This window comes from Suillus discolor (genome assembly GCF_016758755.1).
Source record: "Suillus discolor strain FC423 chromosome Unknown F5147scaffold_17, whole genome shotgun sequence".
NCBI lineage: Eukaryota > Fungi > Basidiomycota > Agaricomycetes > Boletales > Suillaceae > Suillus > Suillus discolor.
In genome coordinates, this window is record NW_024541264.1 from 391,271 (window position 1) to 413,765 (window position 22,495).

At 48.4% G+C, this 22,495-nt stretch overlaps 6 protein-coding genes across 6 annotated transcripts; 4 read left to right on the plus strand and 2 right to left on the minus strand.

Annotated features, from left to right (window-relative positions):
• Window positions 1–258: 258 nt before the first annotated feature.
• On the plus strand, window positions 259–2,265 carry F5147DRAFT_686061 (phosphoglycerate mutase-like protein). The gene is made up of 8 exons (XM_041436722.1): window positions 259–683; window positions 734–951; window positions 1,004–1,217; window positions 1,268–1,458; window positions 1,510–1,611; window positions 1,660–1,755; window positions 1,808–1,921; window positions 1,979–2,265. The coding sequence occupies exons 1-8, from the start codon at window positions 501–503 to the stop codon at window positions 2,217–2,219; spliced, it is 1,359 nt and encodes a 452-aa protein (XP_041294849.1). The 5' UTR covers window positions 259–500; the 3' UTR covers window positions 2,220–2,265.
• A 1,129-nt stretch (window positions 2,266–3,394) lies between these two features.
• On the minus strand, window positions 3,395–8,193 carry F5147DRAFT_573192 (SH2 domain-containing protein; the record flags this gene model as incomplete). Its single annotated transcript, XM_041431143.1, has 12 exons — window positions 3,395–3,484; window positions 3,532–3,662; window positions 3,715–3,885; window positions 3,935–4,949; window positions 5,003–5,179; window positions 5,227–5,811; window positions 5,860–6,192; window positions 6,247–6,549; window positions 6,606–7,322; window positions 7,377–7,497; window positions 7,553–7,964; window positions 8,016–8,193. The coding sequence occupies 12 exons, from the start codon at window positions 8,191–8,193 to the stop codon at window positions 3,395–3,397; spliced, it is 4,233 nt and encodes a 1,410-aa protein (XP_041294850.1).
• Window positions 8,194–8,400: 207 nt separating this feature from the next.
• Window positions 8,401–9,377, plus strand: F5147DRAFT_686066 (diaminohydroxyphosphoribosylamino-pyrimidine deaminase). Its single transcript, XM_041436723.1, has 3 exons — window positions 8,401–8,459; window positions 8,515–9,100; window positions 9,152–9,377. Exon 2 carries the CDS (start codon window positions 8,549–8,551, stop codon window positions 9,089–9,091), a length of 543 nt encoding a protein of 180 aa, XP_041294851.1. The 5' UTR covers window positions 8,401–8,459; window positions 8,515–8,548; the 3' UTR covers window positions 9,092–9,100; window positions 9,152–9,377.
• On the minus strand, window positions 9,107–17,541 carry F5147DRAFT_93647 (uncharacterized protein). The gene is made up of 15 exons (XM_041444479.1): window positions 17,236–17,541; window positions 16,181–17,175; window positions 15,912–16,131; window positions 15,726–15,857; window positions 15,423–15,670; window positions 15,319–15,371; window positions 14,010–15,266; window positions 13,352–13,961; window positions 13,016–13,303; window positions 12,320–12,961; window positions 11,480–12,265; window positions 11,183–11,425; window positions 9,487–11,133; window positions 9,356–9,436; window positions 9,107–9,302 (listed from the first exon to the last, which is right to left on the minus strand). The coding sequence occupies exons 2-15, from the start codon at window positions 17,165–17,167 to the stop codon at window positions 9,123–9,125; spliced, it is 7,374 nt and encodes a 2,457-aa protein (XP_041294852.1). The 5' UTR covers window positions 17,168–17,175; window positions 17,236–17,541; the 3' UTR covers window positions 9,107–9,122.
• A 2,367-nt stretch (window positions 17,542–19,908) lies between these two features.
• Window positions 19,909–21,213, plus strand: F5147DRAFT_686090 (DHS-like NAD/FAD-binding domain-containing protein). Its single transcript, XM_041436724.1, has 3 exons — window positions 19,909–20,152; window positions 20,197–20,926; window positions 20,975–21,213. The coding sequence occupies exons 1-3, from the start codon at window positions 19,932–19,934 to the stop codon at window positions 21,068–21,070; spliced, it is 1,047 nt and encodes a 348-aa protein (XP_041294853.1). The 5' UTR covers window positions 19,909–19,931; the 3' UTR covers window positions 21,071–21,213.
• Window positions 21,214–21,237: 24 nt separating this feature from the next.
• F5147DRAFT_686093 (ribosomal protein L24e-domain-containing protein) lies at window positions 21,238–22,194 on the plus strand. The gene is made up of 6 exons (XM_041436725.1): window positions 21,238–21,321; window positions 21,374–21,425; window positions 21,478–21,495; window positions 21,544–21,616; window positions 21,669–21,805; window positions 21,862–22,194. The coding sequence occupies exons 1-6, from the start codon at window positions 21,270–21,272 to the stop codon at window positions 22,052–22,054; spliced, it is 525 nt and encodes a 174-aa protein (XP_041294854.1). The 5' UTR covers window positions 21,238–21,269; the 3' UTR covers window positions 22,055–22,194.
• The last annotated feature ends 301 nt before the right edge of the window (window positions 22,195–22,495 follow it).

Below are 22,495 nucleotides of genomic sequence, written 5' to 3' on the forward strand. Positions count from 1 at the left end.
GGCCTTGTTGTGTCCGTAGGATGCAGCCCTCTGTGAGCAATAGGCAGTGACTTCGCTACGGCGTTTGGAAAGAAGAAATTGTGCATGCTAAATTGAAGCACAGTTACCTACAATTGTAAGGGTGCCTAGGTGTTTGGGCATTGAATATATGGAGTTGTGACCACTGGTCAGGCTCTCGTTGAAGTGGTGTCCGCTTTGTTCAGGAATGATTAACTTTCAGTACGGTGCTGCCACGGCGCTCCGCCGAACGCAGGTAATGTACGTACAACATACTTCGAATAGTACCTACGACTCGTGATGTGGTTTCTGAGAGCCGAGAAAGCTAACAGGTCATGACATATCTCGGGACTGGGGAATGGTCATTGGCCGCTAACCGAGCCGAACTGGAATTCGGGATCTTCTCGCATCCGGGCAACATAATGGAATGGTGGTCGTAACCCCAATATAAAGGAGGCCTAGTCCCAGTACACTGAATTAAAGATCTACTAGTATCCCCAACGATGTTCGTCCAGGGTATTCTAAACTGGCTGACCCTAGCGTCTCTAACGTTCAATTCACATAAACATGAAGATGAAGACCCTCTCAAGAGACTCGCAAACTTGACTCCGTACCGTGTAGCTCCTGCTTCTCACAAAGTTGAGGCAGAGTTACCTGGTGATTGCAGTGTCGATCGAGTAATGCTTGTATGACTGAGTGTCTCCTTGCGAAGTGCAAACATCTGACGCAGTGGCAGTTGCACAGACATGGCTCTCGTGGACCTTCTGGGAGCGAAGAGGTGGCCCTGATTAACTCCCTCGTCCAAACGCTCAGGAATGGTCACGATGCTCTCCAGGATGCTGATCTGCCCGAGAACTTGCGTTTCCTTCAGACTGGGAAGGGATATGAATCACATTTGGTTCCAGAAAACCTGACCATCATCGGGCGTGAGCAGCTCTTCTCCCATGGTGTGGAGTACGCTTATCCCTCCATTGGTTTTGTCGAGTTGTACTAATGTGCCGTGTAGATTCGGGTTGAAGTATCCGAACTTCACCACGGAAACACTATTATCCAGCACTACACAAAGAGTGATTGACTCCATGTACTTTTTTGCTCAGGGACGTTTTGGTCGCGAAGCTGAGGACAAGGACCTACTTACAGTCAACGATATACCCGATCCAGTGTCTTGGATCACTCCGTGGAATTCGTGCCCTGGCATTGACTGGCACTACGCATCTAAGGCAAGTAAATCGGGTTTTAATTCTTGTCTCATAACATATCACTTGCTCAGGTGGGCAATGAATGGAGCAACTCGTACCTCCCTAAAATCACCGAACGCTTGAATGACCTTCTTCCTTACGACGTTTCCTTTAATGATAATAACACGCACGGAGCTTTGTACGCATGCGCATATGACCTAGCCGCAGGGTATGAGTCACCATGGTGCGATGTTTTCTATGAGGATGAACTTGCAGATTTTGAGTAAGGCTATTTGAACATCATGGCGCCGCGGCACTGACATATCATACTTAGGTATGAACTAGATCTCATTATGGTCGCAAGTGTCGGATACCTGGTGCCCAATAATGCCGGACGTATCATGGGAAGTGTCTTTGTTAATAAACTAATCAATAGGTATGTTCTAACGCATGTGAAGACTAGTCCTAACGACATGTGTGCCAGATTCTCCAACACTAGTGGGGAAGCCCAGTCCCTCTATCTCGAATTCGGGCACGACGCTACCATCATGGCTGCGATGGCTGCAATGGATCTCAATAAGTACATTTCTATGTTCATAGTCGGAGATTCCATTTCATATATTTATTTGCAGAGATGAACCTCAACTGTCTCCAGAAGAACTACGTCCGCACCGAAGGTTCCGAACATCGTACCAAACTCCCTTTGCTGCCCAGATGATCTGGGAAAGTTTCACTTGTAAAGAGTCGTAGGTCTTCTTTCGTCCGAGTCGGGGCTGTAATCTGTCAACTAATTCACCGTCAAGATTCGATGGACCACAAATTCGACTGGTACTTAACGAAGAGACATATCCCTTGCGGACTTGCGCAGAAACCAAGAAAGATCGTCGATTTGGGACTTGCTCGCTGGATGCATTCACAAGAGCCAATAAATTCAGCACCGATATCGAGTTCAACGATGATACGTGGCAAGCAGCCTGCGGTGCCAGGATGAACGCGTACCAATCCTTGAATCATCAGCAGTCATTGGGTTACTTGCTTCATTGATTTTCTGCCTGCTTCGTGTAGCAATGACATGATTTTTTCACCTTGCGAAATTTGATACCTCAGCAAATTGAAGGGAATCGATAGCACACCGCTGAGGTAGCTCAAGCAGGGACGGAACCTATATTCCTATACATTAAGGCTCCCGAATGCGATGCTGGCCAGGGACAACGGTCGGAAGTCATCTCTCTGTGTATAACTTCTTCTGTCAAAGTCCACTCATAGCAGTGCTCTGCAAACAATTCTAAGGCACTCCTCTTTTGTTGTCCAAAGCATCCAATTTTATGTCCTATTGAGAGTATGCTCTATAAAGGCCAGTACGATCTGGTCCAAGGGCCCCACTTCCCAGATGCATCTCGGAATTCTTAAGTGCTTTGATGTGAGACGTGCCCCACCAGGCCGCTGTCCCCGCCGGTTGTTTTAGATGTGCGATTCGTCTAAGATGTGATGACTTTGGATATGCGTGCAAGGTCTGTTCTCCGCTCAGCAGGTACCATGCCCAAACGCACCGCCCTTGATTCCCACATGAACCCTTTTCAATTGAGTATTCGGTGCGCCGCCAAGGAGACATACTCTGAACGTTTCGAGATTCAGACGAACAAAAGACTGCGCAAAAATAGTTTGAGATCTCATTGGCTCACTCCCATAAATTATGCGTCCTTCCGCCCGAAGGCGATACCTTGTTACATCTAAACAGTTAATGGGCATTGAAAAAGTAACAAATAACACAACAAGAAGTAACACAATAACATATCATGACCAACCCGAATCTTGACCCCAACCTGCGGTATTTTGTATCATAGCGGCTCGTTGAGGGTTCATTCCAGGAGGGATACCAGGTACTGGTGGACCTGAATATGCGGGGGTTTGGTAACCAAACGGTGTCTGAGGAGGGGGTATATTAAAGCTGGAGCTCGGAGCGCCTGGTCCAAAGCTCGGAACTCCTATCCCGGGAGCAGGCGTCTGGCCGCCGTAAGGATTAGGTGTCCGAGCGGCTTGACGAATGGACATGTGCCCAGGGACTGGGTGGGCGGGAGTTCGAGCAGGTGTGCGTGCACCGGCACCTGCATATGGTGTTTTCCCTCCAGCAGCAGCAGCAGAACCAGCTAAATTTTGGGATTGATGTAGATGCCTGGACAAGGGTCAGCTAAAAATTGCTTGGAAGAAACCGCTCAAGCTCACCGGACTTTGAAGGCATCGCAAAGCTCAGGAACACCAGCTACTGCGGCATCAAATAGACAATAGGATTCGGGCATAACTCGGACAGGCTGCAATACAATTAAGCATGAGATACACACAAGTAACGCCTGCTTACCCATGTCTGAACGGTGGAGTTCTTGTTAGCAAGGAAGCACAAGTTGAAGTGGCCAGGCTTTCTCCGGTTCAAGGTGAAGCCATATATACTCTTTGCAGGATTGGCCGCAACGAAGTTTTTCAAAAACAGATCTGGAAAACGAATATTAATACCAGACATTCAAATATAGGGCCTTTAGCGTACGAAGTTCATCTTCAGAGCCGTGCTTGAATTTTTCGTGAGCCATCAACTCCTCCACTTTACGGGCGGTCGCCTGAACGTGATTAACAATCAATTCATCTAGATCAGCATATTGATGCTTTTCGTCGACGATGAGTAAATTTCCTCCTTGGCCTGTATTAATTTCGGTAACGTCTGTGGTGGGATGAGAGTGAAGTTGACTTCCAATGATCAATGTACGTACCGATATGCTGATAAAGTTTGTCGTCAACCTTCCAAGTTACAGCGAGGTGATCAACGCCTTTGGAAGATGGGCGAATTACAACATCGCCACGCTGTTGCTTGTCAAGGTAATTCTCAGCCTGGGTGGCATTGAAGTTGTGGAAATTGGGATGTTTGACTACTCTCCTCGTCCGATCAATCTCTGCGCGTTTTTTACGAGCCTGCATCTCCGAATCCCGTTCAAACTGTGGAAGGTTCCATTGATCGTCTCGTTTGACAGATCTGAAAAGGCCATCACCCGCACGAAGATCAGACTGACGAACGGACACTTTAACAAAGAACTGGTCTGCAGGTAAATCCAGCTTGACATCGACGATGACACCTGGTATAGTTTGTCCTTTCTTAACGACATCCTTGGGGGCTATGTTGCCTTCTTCAGTAAGGTACCCGATGTCAATGACGCCCTCGATACCGGAATCCAAACGAATATGAACGAGAGTTTGCTCAAGGCGGACCACCATAATCGAAACAATAAGACCCATACGGAGAGTTCGAGGAGTCTCTCCACTGAGCATCGTGAGAACATCCCATGGCCCGAGAGAGGGGAAAGGAGCCCTTTGTTCGGAGAACGGTTTCAGCAGCTCCTCCCGAATGACATTCAATGTATGACGTTTACGGTCTTCATTCGCCTCATACATGCTGACGGCAAACTCGTCGAGGTTAAGTTCGTTCAACTTCTTTTCGTTGTCAACATCCTGCATGATGACTGAGACAACATGAGAAGGGTGTTCATCGTGAATGTCTTCTTCATCTAACTCCAGGGCATCAGTTGCCATTTTGCGGGCCAATTCATAATCCTCGGGGTGGATACGAGTATCATCAAGGGGATCTTGAACGTCGTCGTCAGCATGTCGATTCTTGGAAAGCTTGACTTCAGGATCCCGTGAGATGCGCAGGAATCCAGCGGCATTAAGGAAAATTTTGGTCGTTAACAATGATGACTTGATGAATTGGTCACGATTTATCAGATTTCCACCCTATTGGCGGCACGTGAGTAAGTCCAATTTTTTTTAAAAAAGTGTGAATTGACCATGGCAGAAATCTTCTTGACTAAAACCTGGGCTTTTCGTGGGCCGAGTCCGCAGACGAAAGGCAATAAATGCTGATAGTAGGAGTCGTTGACAGCGCGGTTGATATCAACTCCAACTTTATTCGTGACGTCAACCAGAGTTCGCTCCAGAGCTGAGAGTAACTTCTCCTTGGGAATCTACGCACTAATCAGCATCAGTCTAGAAGGCTGCAGCCTTTACATACCAGGTGCTGATCTTCATCCTCAAGGGGGATGGCAGTAATGTCGTGTCCAAGCGCGGAGTACTCGTTCAATGGACTCTGAACATACCGAGCAAGTCCAACACAATATTTGGCAACAGGCGACAGTGCACTGAATTCCTCGGCAGCTCGTTTGCTGTGTTGGTACATACGAGCAACTTCGTCACGGACGTACATCACAGGAATGTTGAACGCCTGTTCGTTTGCTTCCTTGGGAGCCTCTGGAAGTCCCCAGCCATCCGCACCATTTGCTGTTGGATCCGAATTTGATGGCTCTCCTTTAATAAGAGCCCTAACCTTCGATGACAGCTTGGTCGTAGCCATGCTCAAGCCACCCATGACGATAACGTCGGGACGTCTCCGCTTCAAAAGATCTGTGAACTCGTCCAGGTAATCACGATCAACAAGATTGTCAATTTTGGTATGCTCGCGCAGTCTCCCTGCCTCGTCTAGGAAAACCAAGGTGATGGCATCCTTTTGAGGATCCCCCTTGCCCCAAGACACGGCAAGTACAGACGCAGTGTCACCAGGTTTCATTTCGGGAGTGATGTATGGAGCCACGTCAATGCGCTGAGAATGTGTCAATGACAGATCAATAGTAAGAGAGTGAAAAAGCACCTCTCTCAAAACATTGCCACAGTGGGCTGCGAGTGTGTCTTCTACTTCCTCTCGAAGCCATTCCCGCGCCCACTTAACACCCACAGGTATGAGGTGTTGTTCAAGGGCCTCTTGGACGACGCGTGATCGCTCTTCATTCCAAGCTCTGGCAGTATCACTATAACTGTCAGATGCGAAGGCATCGTTGAGTCTACGCTCGAACTTCGACTTTGCCTCATTGGTAAGGAATGTTGATACGGTGACCAAAAGCTCAGCTTCTGCCGCAAGGATATGAAGAAACTGTGGTGTGTCCATCATCTGCGTAATACTCTTGTGATGAAGGTACTTGAAATTCTGATGCAGAAAAAGTTGAGTAGGTGCTCGACCAAAAGTCACGACAGTACTCACAAAGTATGGATGGTGCTCATCGATCTTAGTCATTCCCCTCTCTGTTGGCAGTACAGAGATCAAAGCATCAGTCTTGAAAAGATCACGCATTGCTTGACGCAACAAAGGATCTTTGCCAAGTTCTGTTGCAAGAATCATCCGAGCACGACGTAGTAACTCTTCAGCGGGTTGTGCCACAGCGGCATCTGGATCCGTAAACTGCTCGGCAAACGCAACGGGATTCAACTCCTGATCATCGACGAAATGCGCGTTCTCTTGTGCAACGAAGTTGTAAACCACCTCGTGTGGTTTAATTCCGAAGCCCTATAATACGGCAAAACATGAACGCATGCAGGTAACTCAGAAGGGGATTGGCGTACATCAGCAAGTTTAGAAACTATACTCTTCTTGGCCACCTCGTACGCAGATATGCGGCTGGGAGCCTTTCGCTTTCTGGTTTCCGCTTGATCGTCGTCGTCGTGGAACTGGAAGTCAAAGGCATCCTGCTTCCTGAGTTTATACCTCATGGTCAACCATTCGGTTGCATCAGTGACGACCTCCACACTGTCAATTTTTGGCCTAATTGTCTGCTCAAAATACTCGTCCTCGACATTCAGGCGCGCATATGACAAGGCTAGGGCGTTCCTCCTTTGAGCTAAAGACCGATATTTTTGGCCAAGTGCATATATGCGCCAGAGTTCGGCGAGGCTGATAAGCTGAACCCGAGTGCGCATTTCTTGAGGGTTGAAATACGAGATGTAGTCCCGTTTGTGAGTCCAAATATACGGGACTTCGAACTCCTGGACGAAAAGAAAGCGAAGAGCGTATGTCACGGCCATGACCAAAGGCTCGCGATACATGTTGTACGGGCCATCCGGACTAAAGAAATCTCTTGTTTTTCGAGGGGATAGCCGGACGGTAACCCACATTGCTGCATCGTCCAAATCAGCTTCAGTAAGGTTCTGGTGAAGGGATAGCGTCGATGATTGAGAAAGTGATGAAGTTGCTAATTGCATGCGCTCTGGTATATCTTGCGCCCGAATCAGATCATCATCCTCAGTCAACATACGCGCACGGATCTCTGACGGTTCGAATACCTAATGAAAGAGAGTAAATATGTTCCACAAGAGGAGTCGGATGAGTATACGTACGTCTTGATATCTCATCTCCGGCTTGAGACGCTCTTCCTCGAAATCCATTTCATCGTCACCCACCAATGCCCAATCATAGTCATGACCGTCTCCGAAGACACCATGTATTTCGTCCCATGCCCTGAATTTGCACCCACTGTGAATGATGTAACCCAAGGAATTGACATTTGACTTACATATCGTCGATGCCAGCTAGCTCAGGACGAGAGCCAATAGCTCTCCGCCTCTCCCTCTCTCGCTTTTTCCTCTCTCTTCGTCTTTCCTCTCGCTCCTGCTCATCCATAGCACCAGCACCTTCGTCTTCATCTTCATAGTCGATGAAATCGTCCATGTCTTCCTCATCATCACGTCCACCTCCAGCGCGCTCATCATCCCAAATCCGCTGAATATCCTGAACTTGCGGCAGGTCCTCATCATCTAAATCATCTTCTGACGATTCCACAACTGGCTTGCGCTTAGAGGTCGATGGAGCGGGTGGAGAACCACCTTCTGGCCCGCGTCGTAAACGAGTCAGTCGATTCCTGAATGAAGTGCCTGTGTTTTCCTCTAGCAGCTCAAGGTCATCTTCTTCCAAGGCCTCCTCCTCGTCTGAGAAAATACTTAGAACATTGTATTAATAAGCCCAATTCATATGCTTACCGCGTCTCCGATGTCTCCTCTTACGCCGCTTCCTTCGTCGATGCCTTGCCTCGTCATCGTCTTCCTCCTCGTCCTCATCTTCGTCTACAATAAAGCCTTCCCTGATTCTTCTCGCCTCTTCCTCGTCTTCCTCCGCTTCCTCAGAGCTATCGTCCGAAATGACCTGGGGATCTGCCATAGTGGCATCCCCTTCCCCTTCTTCCTCTTGAACAGAGGCCATTGTCTCATCGTCCTCGATGACACGGTCAACAGGATCTGCTGAAGGCGAAGACATGATGGTTCATGAGCAAGACGTGCTCAATTTACGCGGACTTCGCCGCGCCACACGCTGTTACGTAATACAAAGTATTAATACCGAAAGTCAATCTTAGCCAAGCCCACCGGGGGTTGTACATCGTCATCACTAGGTCCCGCGACCTGTTTCGAGCCTCCAGGCCAAGTAAGGTATGTATATGGTCACTAGTAACGAAGCTGAAATGCAAACTTGAAGCTCTGGCAGCAATCCGGCGGTACTTATTAATTACCTGCCACACATGACGCCGACACCGATTCCAGAAGACCACGAGCATGATCCATTCATGCGTCAGGCATTAGAGCAGGCTGCGTTCTGCGAACCTGTACAGACAGCATTCTGTGTAGGATGCGTCCTTGTGGCGCGTTTGCCAGACTTAGAACCAATTGTGTTGTCCAAGGGTTTCTCGAGGGAATTACCAGGGAACACTCACGCGGAGGCAAATGCTTTGGCCAAGTTTGAGAGTCTCACTTCCCCACAGCTGCAATCTCTCGTTTCTCCATGGCCATTGGAAGCAGTACCTGTCGTAGAAGACCTTCTTCCTCTCGTAGACGTTTATACCACTCTTGAACCATGCTCAGTCAGAACATCGGGCCTGTCTGCCTGCGCCGACGCCCTCATTCATGCCAGAATCAGACGTTGCATTATAGGTGTACGAGAGCCAGATGACTTTGTCAAATGTGAGGGTGCACAAAAGATGAAGGATGTCGGTATCGAGGTTATCTGGTACGGCGGCTTAGAGCAAGAATGCTTAGACGCTGCCCGCAGAGGTCATCACACCTAGTCTAGTATTGTGAGTACTTGGGTACTGTCCATTACATTGATATAGTCCTCATGTTGACAGGAGCACTCTCCCAATGGCCTCCAACTATCTCTGACCAGTAATCAATAACTTTCCTGGCGAGTTGCGTGTCCATGATAGCTGGGGCACTCTCGATCGACATCGTTATTGTATCCTCCAAAGGGTGTACAATAATTTCAACCATAACATCGTCCTAAATTGCAATTTAGTATGGTCTCCAGGCGAGAATTATGTCATGTATCTGACCTGTATAAGATTCGACGTAGGGATCCAGTCGACAGTTTTCGGATCGGATTCTGAGACGTCTTCCGGTACCGTGTAGGCGATCTGTATGTGAGAGTTAGATCTCGAGCAATCTCGCTTGGGACACCACTGACATCTACTGATCCGAACAGTCCGGCCTCCTCATCGTCTGATGCCAAGGGCCTAATCAAGTTGACAAACACATTGCACAATGGTGCACCCGTGCCTCCTATCCACTTGTCAATCATTTGAAGATCCGTCTGCTGGACGACAGGAGTGCGCAACCGTAGGTCGTCTTGAATGCTACGAGCAACATCTATGATGCTGTTGCTTCCGAGACGAGTGTGCATTGGCAGCACGTTCATGCATGGGAAAGCCAATCTGTCAATATCATTGACAGGCCCTGTTCGACCTGCGTGCCATAATCCAAATGTCACTTGCTCTGGCGACATATAGGAAGATTGGATGTATGCCCAGCATGCCAGCAAAACGCTCTGTAGCGACACGCCATGCACCTGAGCGCGCTGTTCAAGGGTGGATGCCCCATGCACCACATCCTTCGCGATAACGATAGTTCGAGGGATGATCTCATCCCGAACTGCGAGAGGTTTGAGCTGGGGAAAATATGCCGGCCGGAAAGAGGGTGAGAAGGTGGACCGCCAATAATCTTCCTGCTTCTGGAGATTTTCTGGCGTTGGTGCAAACGTTGACATGAACGCTTCATAATCTGACGTGATCGACGAAGGTTGTCCAAGGTAGATGTGGGAGAGGTCCTCGATCAAAAGGGCAAGACTCCATGCATCGTATTGGAAATGATGCATTCTAATCAATAAATATTGGTTGTGCAAGCCATTCAAAAGCAGTCCGTAGGCCTGAGGTCCATCAGTTGGAGGTGGGTGAGAGATGATCATGTTCATCCGCGCCTGCAGGTTGTCCGTGTTGTCGGCCGAATCATCGAATGGCTCAACGGCAAATGAGCTTTCCATTTTGTCGGTACTGAAGGTCGCTATATGGACGTCCGAATGAGACTTTGTGGAGACGAATGTTGACCTGAGAATGGGATGTCGGGAAATGAACTCTGTCCACGAGCTATGTAGTCGTTCAGGATCGATTTTCTGGGTCATTCTCCAGACGAACACATGTTGAAATCGCGCATAATGACTTCTTTGCCAAGCGCAGATAAGCCATTTCATGCCAGAAGTTGCCCGAGTAATCGTGAGGTCTCCGCGCCGGTCGGATGGGAATCTGTCAGCGAAAGCTTGGAAATCGATCTCAGGGGCTAAATAATCCAGTTGCGGTGGATGGGTCTTTGGCTGTGTTTCCACTTCGACTACCCTGGCAGCCAAATCACCGATTGTACGGCAAGCGATAATATCCGCAATGCTCAACGCGATTCCTGCTTCCCTACATTTTGCACTGAGCTGAATCGCTGTGATCGAGTCAATCCCAATAGCTGCAATTGGTCTGTCCGGGTCCAGCTTGTCGACAGAGCATTTGGCGACAGAAGTTAGGACGTTGACTAACGCAGGAGGTAAATGGTCTATTCCTCTGCGGGGTGCGATGCTGGCGGTCGACACATCGCTATGGAGGGGAAGTTTTCTGCTGTCAAAGGGAAGATCTGCGACGGCCTTCGCATTCGGTTGGGAGATAATAGTACTGAGGAAGGCCTCAAGCCGCGAAATTTCATGATCCAAAGACTCCGGATCCATGATATTTGACAGGCAAGCCAACGTCACAGAAAATCCATCATCCATTTCGTGAAACTCGCAGTTCAATGGATACTAAAGTAGCTTGATTAGTAGAGGGATACAGAAGGTGCGAAGTATGTACCTGGATATTGGCTTCAGACTCGTCTGGATTGAGCAAACTCCACAAAGGACTTGAAGATTTAGACTTTAGAGGTTGAAACACAAATATGCTGTCCCATAGTTCAAAGAGCCCCGTCTCGGATTGTATGTCACGAAGTGAAGCGTGTTGCCACTCTAACGCAGCCAAGTTATTTGCATGGATAGAACGCAATAAGTCCCTATTTGTCGTGGTTTCGCTGATACGAACACGACACGGTATAGTGTTCTACACCCCGTATAGTCAGTGCATGCAAGCCTGCCCCTCGGTCAAAATACGTACCAACATGGGTCCAATAACGTCTTCGTAGCCTGGAAAAGAGCGTCCAGAGACAACGTGCCCGAACATTACATCCCAGGAATACACTTTTGATGAGATGAACTTTGACCAAGCTGCCTGCCCCAAACACTGAAGAGTAACACCCGCACCACTGGCAGCCGTCTTCAGGACATTGTGGTCTAGCTTCAATCGACGAGAATAGACGACCGATGAAGGCTGTGTACTAGACTCCGCGCGAGGTAGTGGAACAGGACGAAAATCTTGCAGATGTTGGACCCAAAAGGGAATGCTTTGATGTTCTTCCCGTAGTATCAAAGGAAGCACGTCATAGAATTGGGGAATTTTCGTGGAAGAATGGGCTTGATACGCCCGCTCCAACTCTTCGAGCAGCGCTCCAATGGAAATACCATCATATATAGCATGATGCATGGCAATTGCAAGGGAATAGTTCTTGGTCCCCGCGTCTTCCTGCTGTTCGACCAAACAAAAAGCCAATGAAGGCTTGAACGTTCCCTGCTCTGATACGGTCGTTGATGCGGTGACAGTTTTGATCATCGCATCTAGAGATTCTCCAGCGTGCAGGTGGACCTCGATCCAAACCATGGGTGCATCAGAATGCGAAACTTGTGCCCATTTCCCCAGGTCGACGATGTAATGGAATGTTGTCCTGAAGATGTCAAAGCTCGTGACAATGGATTGACAAGCTTGCCGAAGACGGGCGTGCTCCACGGAAGATGCCAGCTTGAACATGAATACATGATTATAGAGCAAGCCTGAGGAGATAACCGTCTGATGAAGCAGCATATCAGTAACTACACTCAAAGAAGAAGAGTTATTTGTTACCTGTGATAACATGCCTGCCTGCAAAGCGGTCGTTGGAAGTATCCTGGCTTCATCACGATCAGAAAACCGACAGGTGGCGACGTCAAAATGGGACTCCAGTATACGACATTGTTCTTGAAATAGATTTCGGGCTTCCAACTCCAACTGTGCACGACTAGCATCTTGAAGTAGCATCGGTAAGGACTCTAGTTCAGCCAGACATGCAGACTTCATAAGTTCTGCTGCAGTTACATGGTATCCTTCTTCCCTGAGTGCTCGCGAAAGCCCTACAGACCTGATAGAATCGAGGCCCAGGGCAATGAATGATGTTCTCGACCACAGCCGTTGGGGATCAACGCCCAAAAACTCAGCTATGATCTTCCTCACGGAGTGGAGGGCTACACTGATGCCCCTTTCCCCATTAGAATCGTGTGTGCCATTAGCGGTATTGACTGGTGGTGTGGATTCCGCTCGATTGACTAGGGACGTTTGTGGAACAGTGACATGGGGCACTCCAGAAGTCACGACACCGCGAGCCTCAGACTCAAATTGAAGAAGCATCGACTCAATATCAGCAGCCTGGGATCCGTCATCATAGAAGGCTGCCTGAAGAATGAGCTGATCTGTTGAGACATCCACCACGACTTCCACAGACAGAAAGAACTGGATGAGGGTGGCTAAGGTTAAGCATGTTGAAGTATGAGACAGAAGACTCACGTCAGGTTGAGGCAATTCACTCCGCACGACATCAAAAAGTTCGTACGCAGGCTCGTCTTTGTACATGACCGAGAAAAGAATGTCGAATAAACCAGCACCCGGTCTAACCCATTTCTGCACCTGCCCAAGAGGAACATTTTCGAATGGAATCGCAGTAATGATGTCATCCTGGACTTGACGAAGACAATCAGGGTTGTTGAGGTTGACGCGCATAGGGACAAGAGATAGCAGAGGGATAAGGGCGTCGCCCATACCCTCGACAGGTGCTAACCTCCCCGATCTAATGATCTGAGCTGCACAGTCAGTGATGCCCAGCTCAAGCACGGTAAGGCTTACCCCAAAGATTAAGTCGTCGGACAGGCACAAACGGTTTGCGAGAATCGAAGCAAATGTACAAGTCAACGCGGCCTGCAATGTCACTTGGCAATGGGCAAGCATTTGTTGGAAGTATGAAAGCGGCGTATCAAGGGTTATGGAGATCCGTTTAGGAGAAGCTGATTGGGTCACATCCATCAAATTGCGGTAAGACCAGTTAAAATCACGAAGAATCGACGTCCAATACTCTCGAGCAGGAGTCAGGTCCCGAAACGTTGTGTGTTCCAATATTTGATTGGGAGGGGTTAGATTCTGAAGCGGTCCGTCAAGATATGCGTCCTCGACGTACTTCAGTATGCGAGGCAGAGAAATAGCGTCGAACAACGCGTGATGAATGGATAGTACAATGTAAGTGCCGTAGGATTGGTGGTAGAGCCGAAGACGAACGGGCGGTACAGAAGTGATGAGGGTGTTGATCTCCACAGAAACTCTCGTGGCTTCTTCATCAAAGAAATGGTTGGCAAAAGTTTCACCGTCGCTCGCTGCAACGGAAGACTCCTCCCAATGAAGGTGACAGGTTGCACGCGACAAAAGCACCTGGACCAGGGTCTTGCCAAAGAAAAATACAGTCCTATTATGATATCATGAGAGGAATTCGGAGACAGCGTAATGTTCAAACCTTAGAATATCGATATCTGCCACTGCTTTCTCCCAGGCGCTATGCAATTGCGGTATAGAGACATCATCTCGAACTCGCATCACGATATGCTGCACACACATCGTTGGCGCGCTCTCAGAACGAAACAGAACACCCTCTTGGATAGGATAAGAAGGAAGAACACGCTCTATGTTGAGATGCGGCATTTTCTTCCGAATTTCTGGCATCCATAGTGACGAGAAGTTGTCGATATCCGGTACATCTGCTCCTGGTCGCGAAACAACGATATCTCCCAATCGAGTAGACAGACCCCGAACGGTGGGAGACTTCATGATTTCTGCGACTGTGATATTGATATTGAAGGCCCTCCTGAGTATGGATGCAAACCGCGCAAGTGACAATGAGTCCATTCCGAGCGCGAATAAGCTAGTGTGCACACCGACAGGTCCACCGGAACTTGCAATCGCAAAGCTTTCTCTCAAGAGCTCTAGTATCCGTTCCTCGAGGTCAGAAGCAGGGCTATCGCTGTCTGGGTCGTCAACGTGGCCAGTAGGGTCTTGAAGTCCGATCAGTTCGTTAAAATCTAGTCTTGAAAAGATGGAAGCTAAGACTTTGATGTCCGCTTTGCCGTTAGCACTGAGCGGAAGCCAACTGAGGGCTATTATATGGGCAGGACGCATATAACTGGCAAGTTCCTTTTCACAGGCATCACGCAAAACGCGCAACAGGTCCCTTCCGGACTTCACTAGTCCAGGCCTAGAACCGCCCCGTCTCGTAGTAATTGATACACCTGTGTCCCAGGAAATGAAAGAGACTAGCTGCGGTGAGCTGCCACCTCCAATCTCCGGATGGGTCCCAAGAATGGTCCCAACATCAATGTTGAACTGCAGGCAGGACCGAGCAGCTCGCTGAAGCACAGCGGATATCCCTTCCGCCTCGATGCGCACTCCGCGTAGCTTGATCTGAGTATCGATTCTGCCAATAATTTCCAATGTATCATCAGGCATCATTCGCGCTAGATCCCCTGTGCGATATGCCCAAGAACCTTTCTGTGGCCATTCAATGAATACTTTATCCGTTAGATCCGGACGTCCATGGTAACCGCGCCCGACAAGGGGGCCACCAACGACGAGCTCTCCGACAGCTCCCCGCGGCAATATATCGAGATGTTGATCAACGACATAAGCCGCAACATTGCTGAAGGCTCGTCCAACGTTGCCTTTGGGTGTATTGCTATCCATAAAACGAGCACAACATCCTATGGTTACCTCGCTGGGCCTGGGGAGGTGGTGAGAAAGAGATTGGCGGTAGGAGGGAATTAATCAATTACCCGTAGAAGTTCGCAAGTCTGACTTTGGGATGATCCGCCCACTTTTCTAGAATCTATCATTCGTCTTTCAGGATCCGTAGGGCATTGAGATGTAAGACCCTCACTGTGTCGCTAATTTTCTCTCCACCACTGCCGATGAATCGCAACTTCGAGCCACCCATCGCTTCGTCTTCTTGAATAGTGCCCATGGTCGCGTCAATCAGGCTGGGCACGATTCCAACGTGCGTGATGCCCAAAAGACTGATATAATATGGAAGGTTCTCCAGCAGTATTCCGCGTGGCGCAGAAATCATCAACATGCCCAGAGAGAGGCACACAAGGGTCTCTGAGAGATGTACATCAAACGCAACAGCTATGGTTCAGAGCCCAAGTTAGGAGAATACATGAGGGGGAAAGACTGTTCCTACAGGCAACGCCGAGATACCTTCCATCCCGAATATTGTCCATATGGACAGCAGCGGAGAAGGAGCTTAACGCTAGTATCGCTTCAGCAAGACCTTCATGGGTGAGAAGACAGCCTTTTGGAGTGCCAGTGGTGCCTAAATCAGTTGTTAGATTCACTGGATATAAATGAATTTTCTGATGTTGTTTACCAGATGTGTAGAGCATATACGCCAGATTGTTTGGAAGTGCGACATCTATATCGGCTGTAGTCATTGCCTGTATGTCTCGCGAAATATGATCATCGTCAAGATCGAGGACATTGCCCCCATATATCTCAGGAGAGTGCCTATGAGACTCCAAAATGACAAATCTAGCACCCGAGTCCTTTGCGATGTATGACTTCCTTTCGTCCGGAAGCTCGGGATCAATCTTCGCATTAAGTCAGCGCATATAAGGATGATAATTTCTTGATACCAACCGGAACATAACAACCTCCGGCACGCAAAATTCCAAACAAGACTATGTGAAACAGCGTGTTGCGATCCATGCACACAGCAACCCTGTCCTCGGGCTTCAACTGCTGAGATATGAGGTATCGACCTAGTTTGTTGGCTTGGACATGGAGATCGCCATAAGACAATGTTTCGGGAACGAGGTTGTCTCTAGGTCCTGCTGCCAAAGTAGGGTACCAACACACTGCTAGGGCATTGGGATCGACTTGGACGTATGGGAGGATGAAGTCTGTGGCAATAGTAACAGGACGGATATGTTGGTAAACGGACGCACGAGCCTCAGAGGAAAGACACTGGACAGCAGACGCAACATTAGCCGGGTAGGAAGGAGGTGACGAGATCTTTGAGATGGGATTTTGAGCTGCGTGCACCGACGAAACCACAATCTGGGAAAGTAATTGATCGGCTACGGCAGGGTGTACAAGGTGCGATGATGTCCAGACAGACAACAAAGCTGCCGAAGGATTGAACAAAAGCAAAGGAGATCCAAGAAGGTCGTCGGGGATGTATGCGTTCTCTGGTCGAGAGTCATCAAGGACGAAGAGAGCAGTAAACGGTGATTGGTCCTCATTCAAGCCGAGCTCAGTCTTCAACTCAGACTCTGTGATATTTGGACCCGCGATTCTATCCAGTGAATGACGAGCCTCATCCACTAGATCTCCCCAAACCGTTTCGGCACTCCAACAGAAACGACAGGGGAGAATTGTGCCTGCTGATAGAATCCCGACCAAGATGTCCGAGGATGCACAGTACAAGCCCAATATGTTACAAAACGAGGCAAGGAGTAGGGCAGCGGATCCTGGTATGTCTATACCGCACTCCTGGAAAGCCATCAAGTCGAGAGATGCTGACTTGAGGTAGGTAGTAGAACGATCATGAACGCGGCTATCAGAAAGGTCGGGAAACGCGAGATGCTGGTAACCTGATAGAAGCGCGTGCACATCCAAGTCCATGTCTTAGTCTGTGATGAGACGCCAGTGAGTGATTGAATGTAGTTTAAACTTGGACTGAGTTGACTGACCTAAGCGGTAGTGAATGAGTGAGAATGAAGTTATGAACGTCTACTATTTAGCAAGCAGCTCGAAGTTCACAAATGAATAGACGGTGTTAAAGCCTGGTATTACAATGCTAACCTTTGAGGTATATACGACAGCTTGTATTGTGAACCTCGCGATAACGAAGATGCGGGGGATGTAAGAATAGGATAGTGGGCCGATACCGGTGACTCATCAAGGCGACAGATGATCATAGGATTGCGATAAAACGTTGCGTACCCCCAAGTTTGTATCAAATGGACAGTCGATGATAGGTTCCCTTGGACTCCCACGAAGTCACGGTGAGCTCGAGGAGGTTGACCGCAAATTGACTATTTCCGCTTACGGGAGAAATTAGGCCGCCGATCGCGTAATCCCATCACGTCAGCTTAGCTTGACTCTCGTCCACCAATTAAATGGGGTGATTACTTGTGCCTCTCTCCATGTCACGGTGCTCATTACCTTTATTCAGTCTCTTCTTCTACCACTGTGGACGTGGATACCTCAGGCTGAGTTCGGATTCTTGCTCCCCTGCTATGTGCCAAGTTTATTCTTTGCGTTCAGAATATTTTACAGGCCGTCTATCGTCAAGGCTCCGTCCGCGCCACTCGTCTGTTCGATGAGCGGACTAGCCACTGACATTCATGACATATCTGATTCCCCCATATATTGTGGTGGACCTGAGGACACCATCACTGTGAGACCCCGCATATCTTTTGCATCTGCCTATTTCAATCGCTTGTCTGTCGTCACCATTCCGTATGAGTGAGTTTCAGACATTCTGGTAGTTATCACCACCGTTTCTGTAGCAGTTGAACGCGCTCGCAACAAGGCAATTTGGTTCCTGAACGCTCAGCGCTGGACACCCAAAAGATGGCTTATCTGCGGAGTAGTGGTGCGTTTTGATATCTGTCAGGACAGGAGACATGTTACATACATAGACGAGGGATGCCAGGAGATCTGTCAGCGAATTTCTCGTGGGACAGGAGACGATAAAGCATAGCTGGTGTCAGCCAGTATGCCTCCTAAGAACTGGAAGTGATGAAAAGGATGGAGAACGCGAAGTTCTCGTCGACGGGTGCACCGGTGAGCAATAACCCATTAATTAAACAAAGTAGCTTATACGACATAGTACAGAGGGCTGGACAGAGGCACAGAAAGAACGATACGAGCGAAATTTGACGTTGAGGTTGGAAACTTATTGAATGCAGTTTGATAAGTGATGTAGGAATCACTGCACGTGATCAGAGGAGTCGAGGGCGCCGTCACATTGACGAAGAGTCAACAGAAATGACAAAACGGACCGGTAAATGGCGCTTACTAGGTGCGAGCTACTTACTAACCCTCTACTCTAAGGATGACTAGGACTTCCCGCAGTGTTTATTCTGAACGTCGTTCTAAATCGAAATCTACATTTCAAAGTCCTCGTGCCGACGCGCCGACGTCAAACGTCCGTATCTTGCAAGTCCGCATGTCCAAAACACCCTGTTCTAAAGTGATATCTAGAACGGTGTTCAACACATAATGAGCATTTCAAACTCTGTGACTATGTTATGACCGTCGCTTACATGCCCTTTGGCGCCTAGGTCTCAATGTTGCAACACTGTACCATTAGACAATTGGTCTGCAATTTATTTCTAGCGAGACGACAATCTGACTTTTAGGGTTTGAATCAAAATCTAGAATGCTGTGGGAAGTCGGACTCAGTGCAGTGTGCAGAACGAAATACTTAAACTGCGAATAACTGTCAAGTAAGGTTTGTATGCTATCCCCTGTCGGGGACAGTGAAACACGAGCAACCAAACGACTTGCCGACACTCCGCTGTCCGATGTTTGGACATCTCGGTCAACAGCATAGTTGACAGCAGGTGAAAAGAGCTGATCAGAAAAATGGGGAGTTGGTAGGATAGGGTCCTATGAAGCAAGCTCTGGAAAGAGCTTCTGCTGTCCATTTTCATCCAATCCGATATCAGTAATATGTCTTTGCCTGTAATCTTTGCACCTCGGCACACAATCAGACTCAGCTTACTCCGATAGTCTTGCTGCATATGAAAAAACCTCATCCCTGACTAGCCCTGACTATACCAAGTAGGGAGGGCTTTGTAGGGAATATCCAGGCACCTGTATACCGATTTCGCACAACAGCCTGTCTTTTTTGGTTCAACATTCTAGAACGTTAACGTTAAGCGCCATGGCAGTATTAGTAGTTCCGGAGCAACTGGACGTGGAGAAAGTAGTTCAAAGCTGAGAGGCCGATTGGCTAAATTACCAATCCAGCTTTGTATATCGCGAGATCAGTTGGACCCAGCGTTTAGCTTGGTCTGGACGCTGGAGATATTACCGCCATGTGAGTGGGAAACTCGGCATGCCATTATATAGATGATGAGATACGAAACTGATGTTAGGTAATATTCATGTGCGAGTAATCAAATATAGACTCATATTGAGTTTTCTGCAGAATATGCCGGGGAAGTCGATCGAGGACTTGGTGCACGCGCGCGCACCGCTACGATTGAGTGAGGTAGGTGGGTTACTAGTAGAATGGCTATAAGTATTAGTCCAAAAAAAGAAATGATAAAGTTGATTGAGTAACTGTTAAGTACAAAAATGGCATGTATATATAGAGACTTAGCATAAACTATTTCGTTATCTGAATCTTCTTCGGCAAAGCCCTCAGCTCAACATGTTGAGAGCACAGATTTCACAGCTAAACAGGGTTCTCGCTCGTAGCTATGCGACAGCTGCCCCACCCCATGCTTTGGTCTTTTTGGAGCACCGGCAGGGTGATCTTGACTCCGCATCACTTTCTGCCTTGACGGCAGCATCTCAATTGGGCGGTCAAGTCACTGGCCTTGTCGTGGGTAGCCCCGAGGAGGTGCCGTCTGTTGTAGAGAAGGCTAAGAGGTACACCTGTGAACTTCCTCAGGTCCATCGCTAATCCCTTCTAGATTAAACGGCTTGAATACACTGCTGCATTGCGCATCCCCACAGTACAGCACGCCGTTACCTGAGACAGTATCTCCACTCTTAGAGAAGCTCTTATCACAAGACTCGCCATTCACACACGTCGTCTCAGCTCACTCTAGCTCTGCCAAGTCTATTCTGCCTCGAGTTGCAGCAAAACTAGATGTTCCGGCTGTATCTGATATCACATCCCTTGAACATGACGCAGCATCGGGAAGCACTACCTTCACCCGTCCCATCTACGCCGGGAACGCCATCTCTACAGTTCGTGCATCCTCCTCCATCCCCATCAAGTTTTTCACTGTCCGATCTACTGCATTTGCGGCTGCTGTAGAAGGAGATGCAGCAGAGAGCGAAGTCAAAGCTCTCGATTCTGTTGAGGTATCTGATGTACCCACGGAACATATCAGCACATCTCTGACGAAATCCGATCGCCCTGACTTGGGTGTTGCGAGCCGCGTTGTTTCTGGGGGACGCGCATTGAAGAATGCCGAGACCTTCCAGGCTACTCTGTATCCTCTTGCTGATGCACTTGGTGCTGCGGTTGGAGCCTCGCGTGCTGCTGTGGATGCAGGGTACGCAGACAACTCCTTACAAGTTGGACAGACAGGAAAGGTGGTGGCTCCTGAACTGTACATGGCATTGGGCATTTCTGGTGCTATCCAGCATCTTGCTGGCATGAAGGATTCCAAACTCATCGTGGCGGTAAATAAGGTAAGTGAGTCTTTACAACACTGCCAACCCCTTGTAATTCGTCTTTAGGATCCCGACGCACCCATCTTCCAAGTGGCGGACGTAGGATTAGTAGCAGACCTTTTCGAGGTAGTGCCAGAGCTGGTCGAGAAGTTGAAACAATGATAGAACAGGCATCATGTTGAGCCTGTGCTCATTGAGCAATATACTAGTCGTGATTGGCTTTGAAAATATTGCGAGTACTCTACTCTAAGATATAGCCCGTCAACGAATGATCCGCGAGGATAACTTGACTCCGTGTTCTCGGCGATGGTATTTTTTCCCACGGCTATCCTTTCTTCGCCAACAGGTGTAGCAAGCAGACATGCGTATCGAGAAATGTTATTTTTGCTCAACGAACGTGTATCCTGGGCACGGTGAGCAATAGAAACATAAGACTATCAGTACAACATCTCACAACATGTTCAGGAAGTGCCTTCGTCCGTAATGATTCGAAGGTATTCCGGTTTTGCACTTCAAAGTGAGTCCCATGATAGAAAACCAAGGTGTGCGTTATTGAACCAAACCGCCAGATGCCACAAAAACTTCAAGCAAGCTACTTAGCCATATTTTTCGACCCATATCTAATGCCCTCCTAGAATGAAGCGAAATCCTCGCAAAGTAAGATGGACGAAGGCTTTCCGTAAAGCAGCAGGGAAGGAAATGACGATTGTATGTTTGTTTTCTCGATCTGAAGAAGTTTCTACTCACTTCTCGCGACAAGGACTCTACAATCGACTTTGAGAAGCGTAGAAACGTACCTGTCCGCTACGATCGCGAATTGATACATACGACAATCAACGCCATGAAACGCATTGGAGAGATTAAACAGCGGAGAGAGCACGCATTCTGGAAGTCAAGGTTCGTACTTCCCGCGCCCAAATGTTTGTCTCCCGCACTGATTTATATCATTGCAGAATGTCAGTTGCTCGGGAAAAACAACGCGCGCACAGGACAAAGAAATTGGCTGCGAAGTCGGTGTCTGTCAAACTGCTCGAGCCAACTGCAATGGAGGAAACCATTGAAGTACTAGATAAAATAAAAGTGCCAGCAAAAAGCAGAACTGCACTTATGAAAGGGGAAGAGCGATCGATGGGCATGGAATTTTAGCTCCATTGTAATCCGAGGGTGTTTAGGTGTATAACCCAGATATAAGACCTATTCCAGACTCATACTCGATGTGGATGAAAATTCGAGCGTCCGGGAGTTGCGAGTAAACGAGAAAAGTAAACTGTCCTAACCCGACCCAATGCAGACTTGAGTTTTCACCTTTCTCTCCACCGTGTCAACACTCATAACCCAACGATATCCACCCTCCGGAAAGACCACATCTACCTAACCCGATCCGTGAGTTCCTTTGTTGTTGTTTTTTCGTCAAGTCTCTAACCAGGCAACGAACAGCTGTCTACCTGTCCCACCTGCTTTTAGCTAACGGGTTGCAGGGACCGTGAAATATCTGAGTCATGGTCCCAACTTCTTCGATAGCCTTGATAACCAACCGAGGGCCCGTCACGGGGAACATAAATCGCTAGAAGCACTAGTACTGAGGAC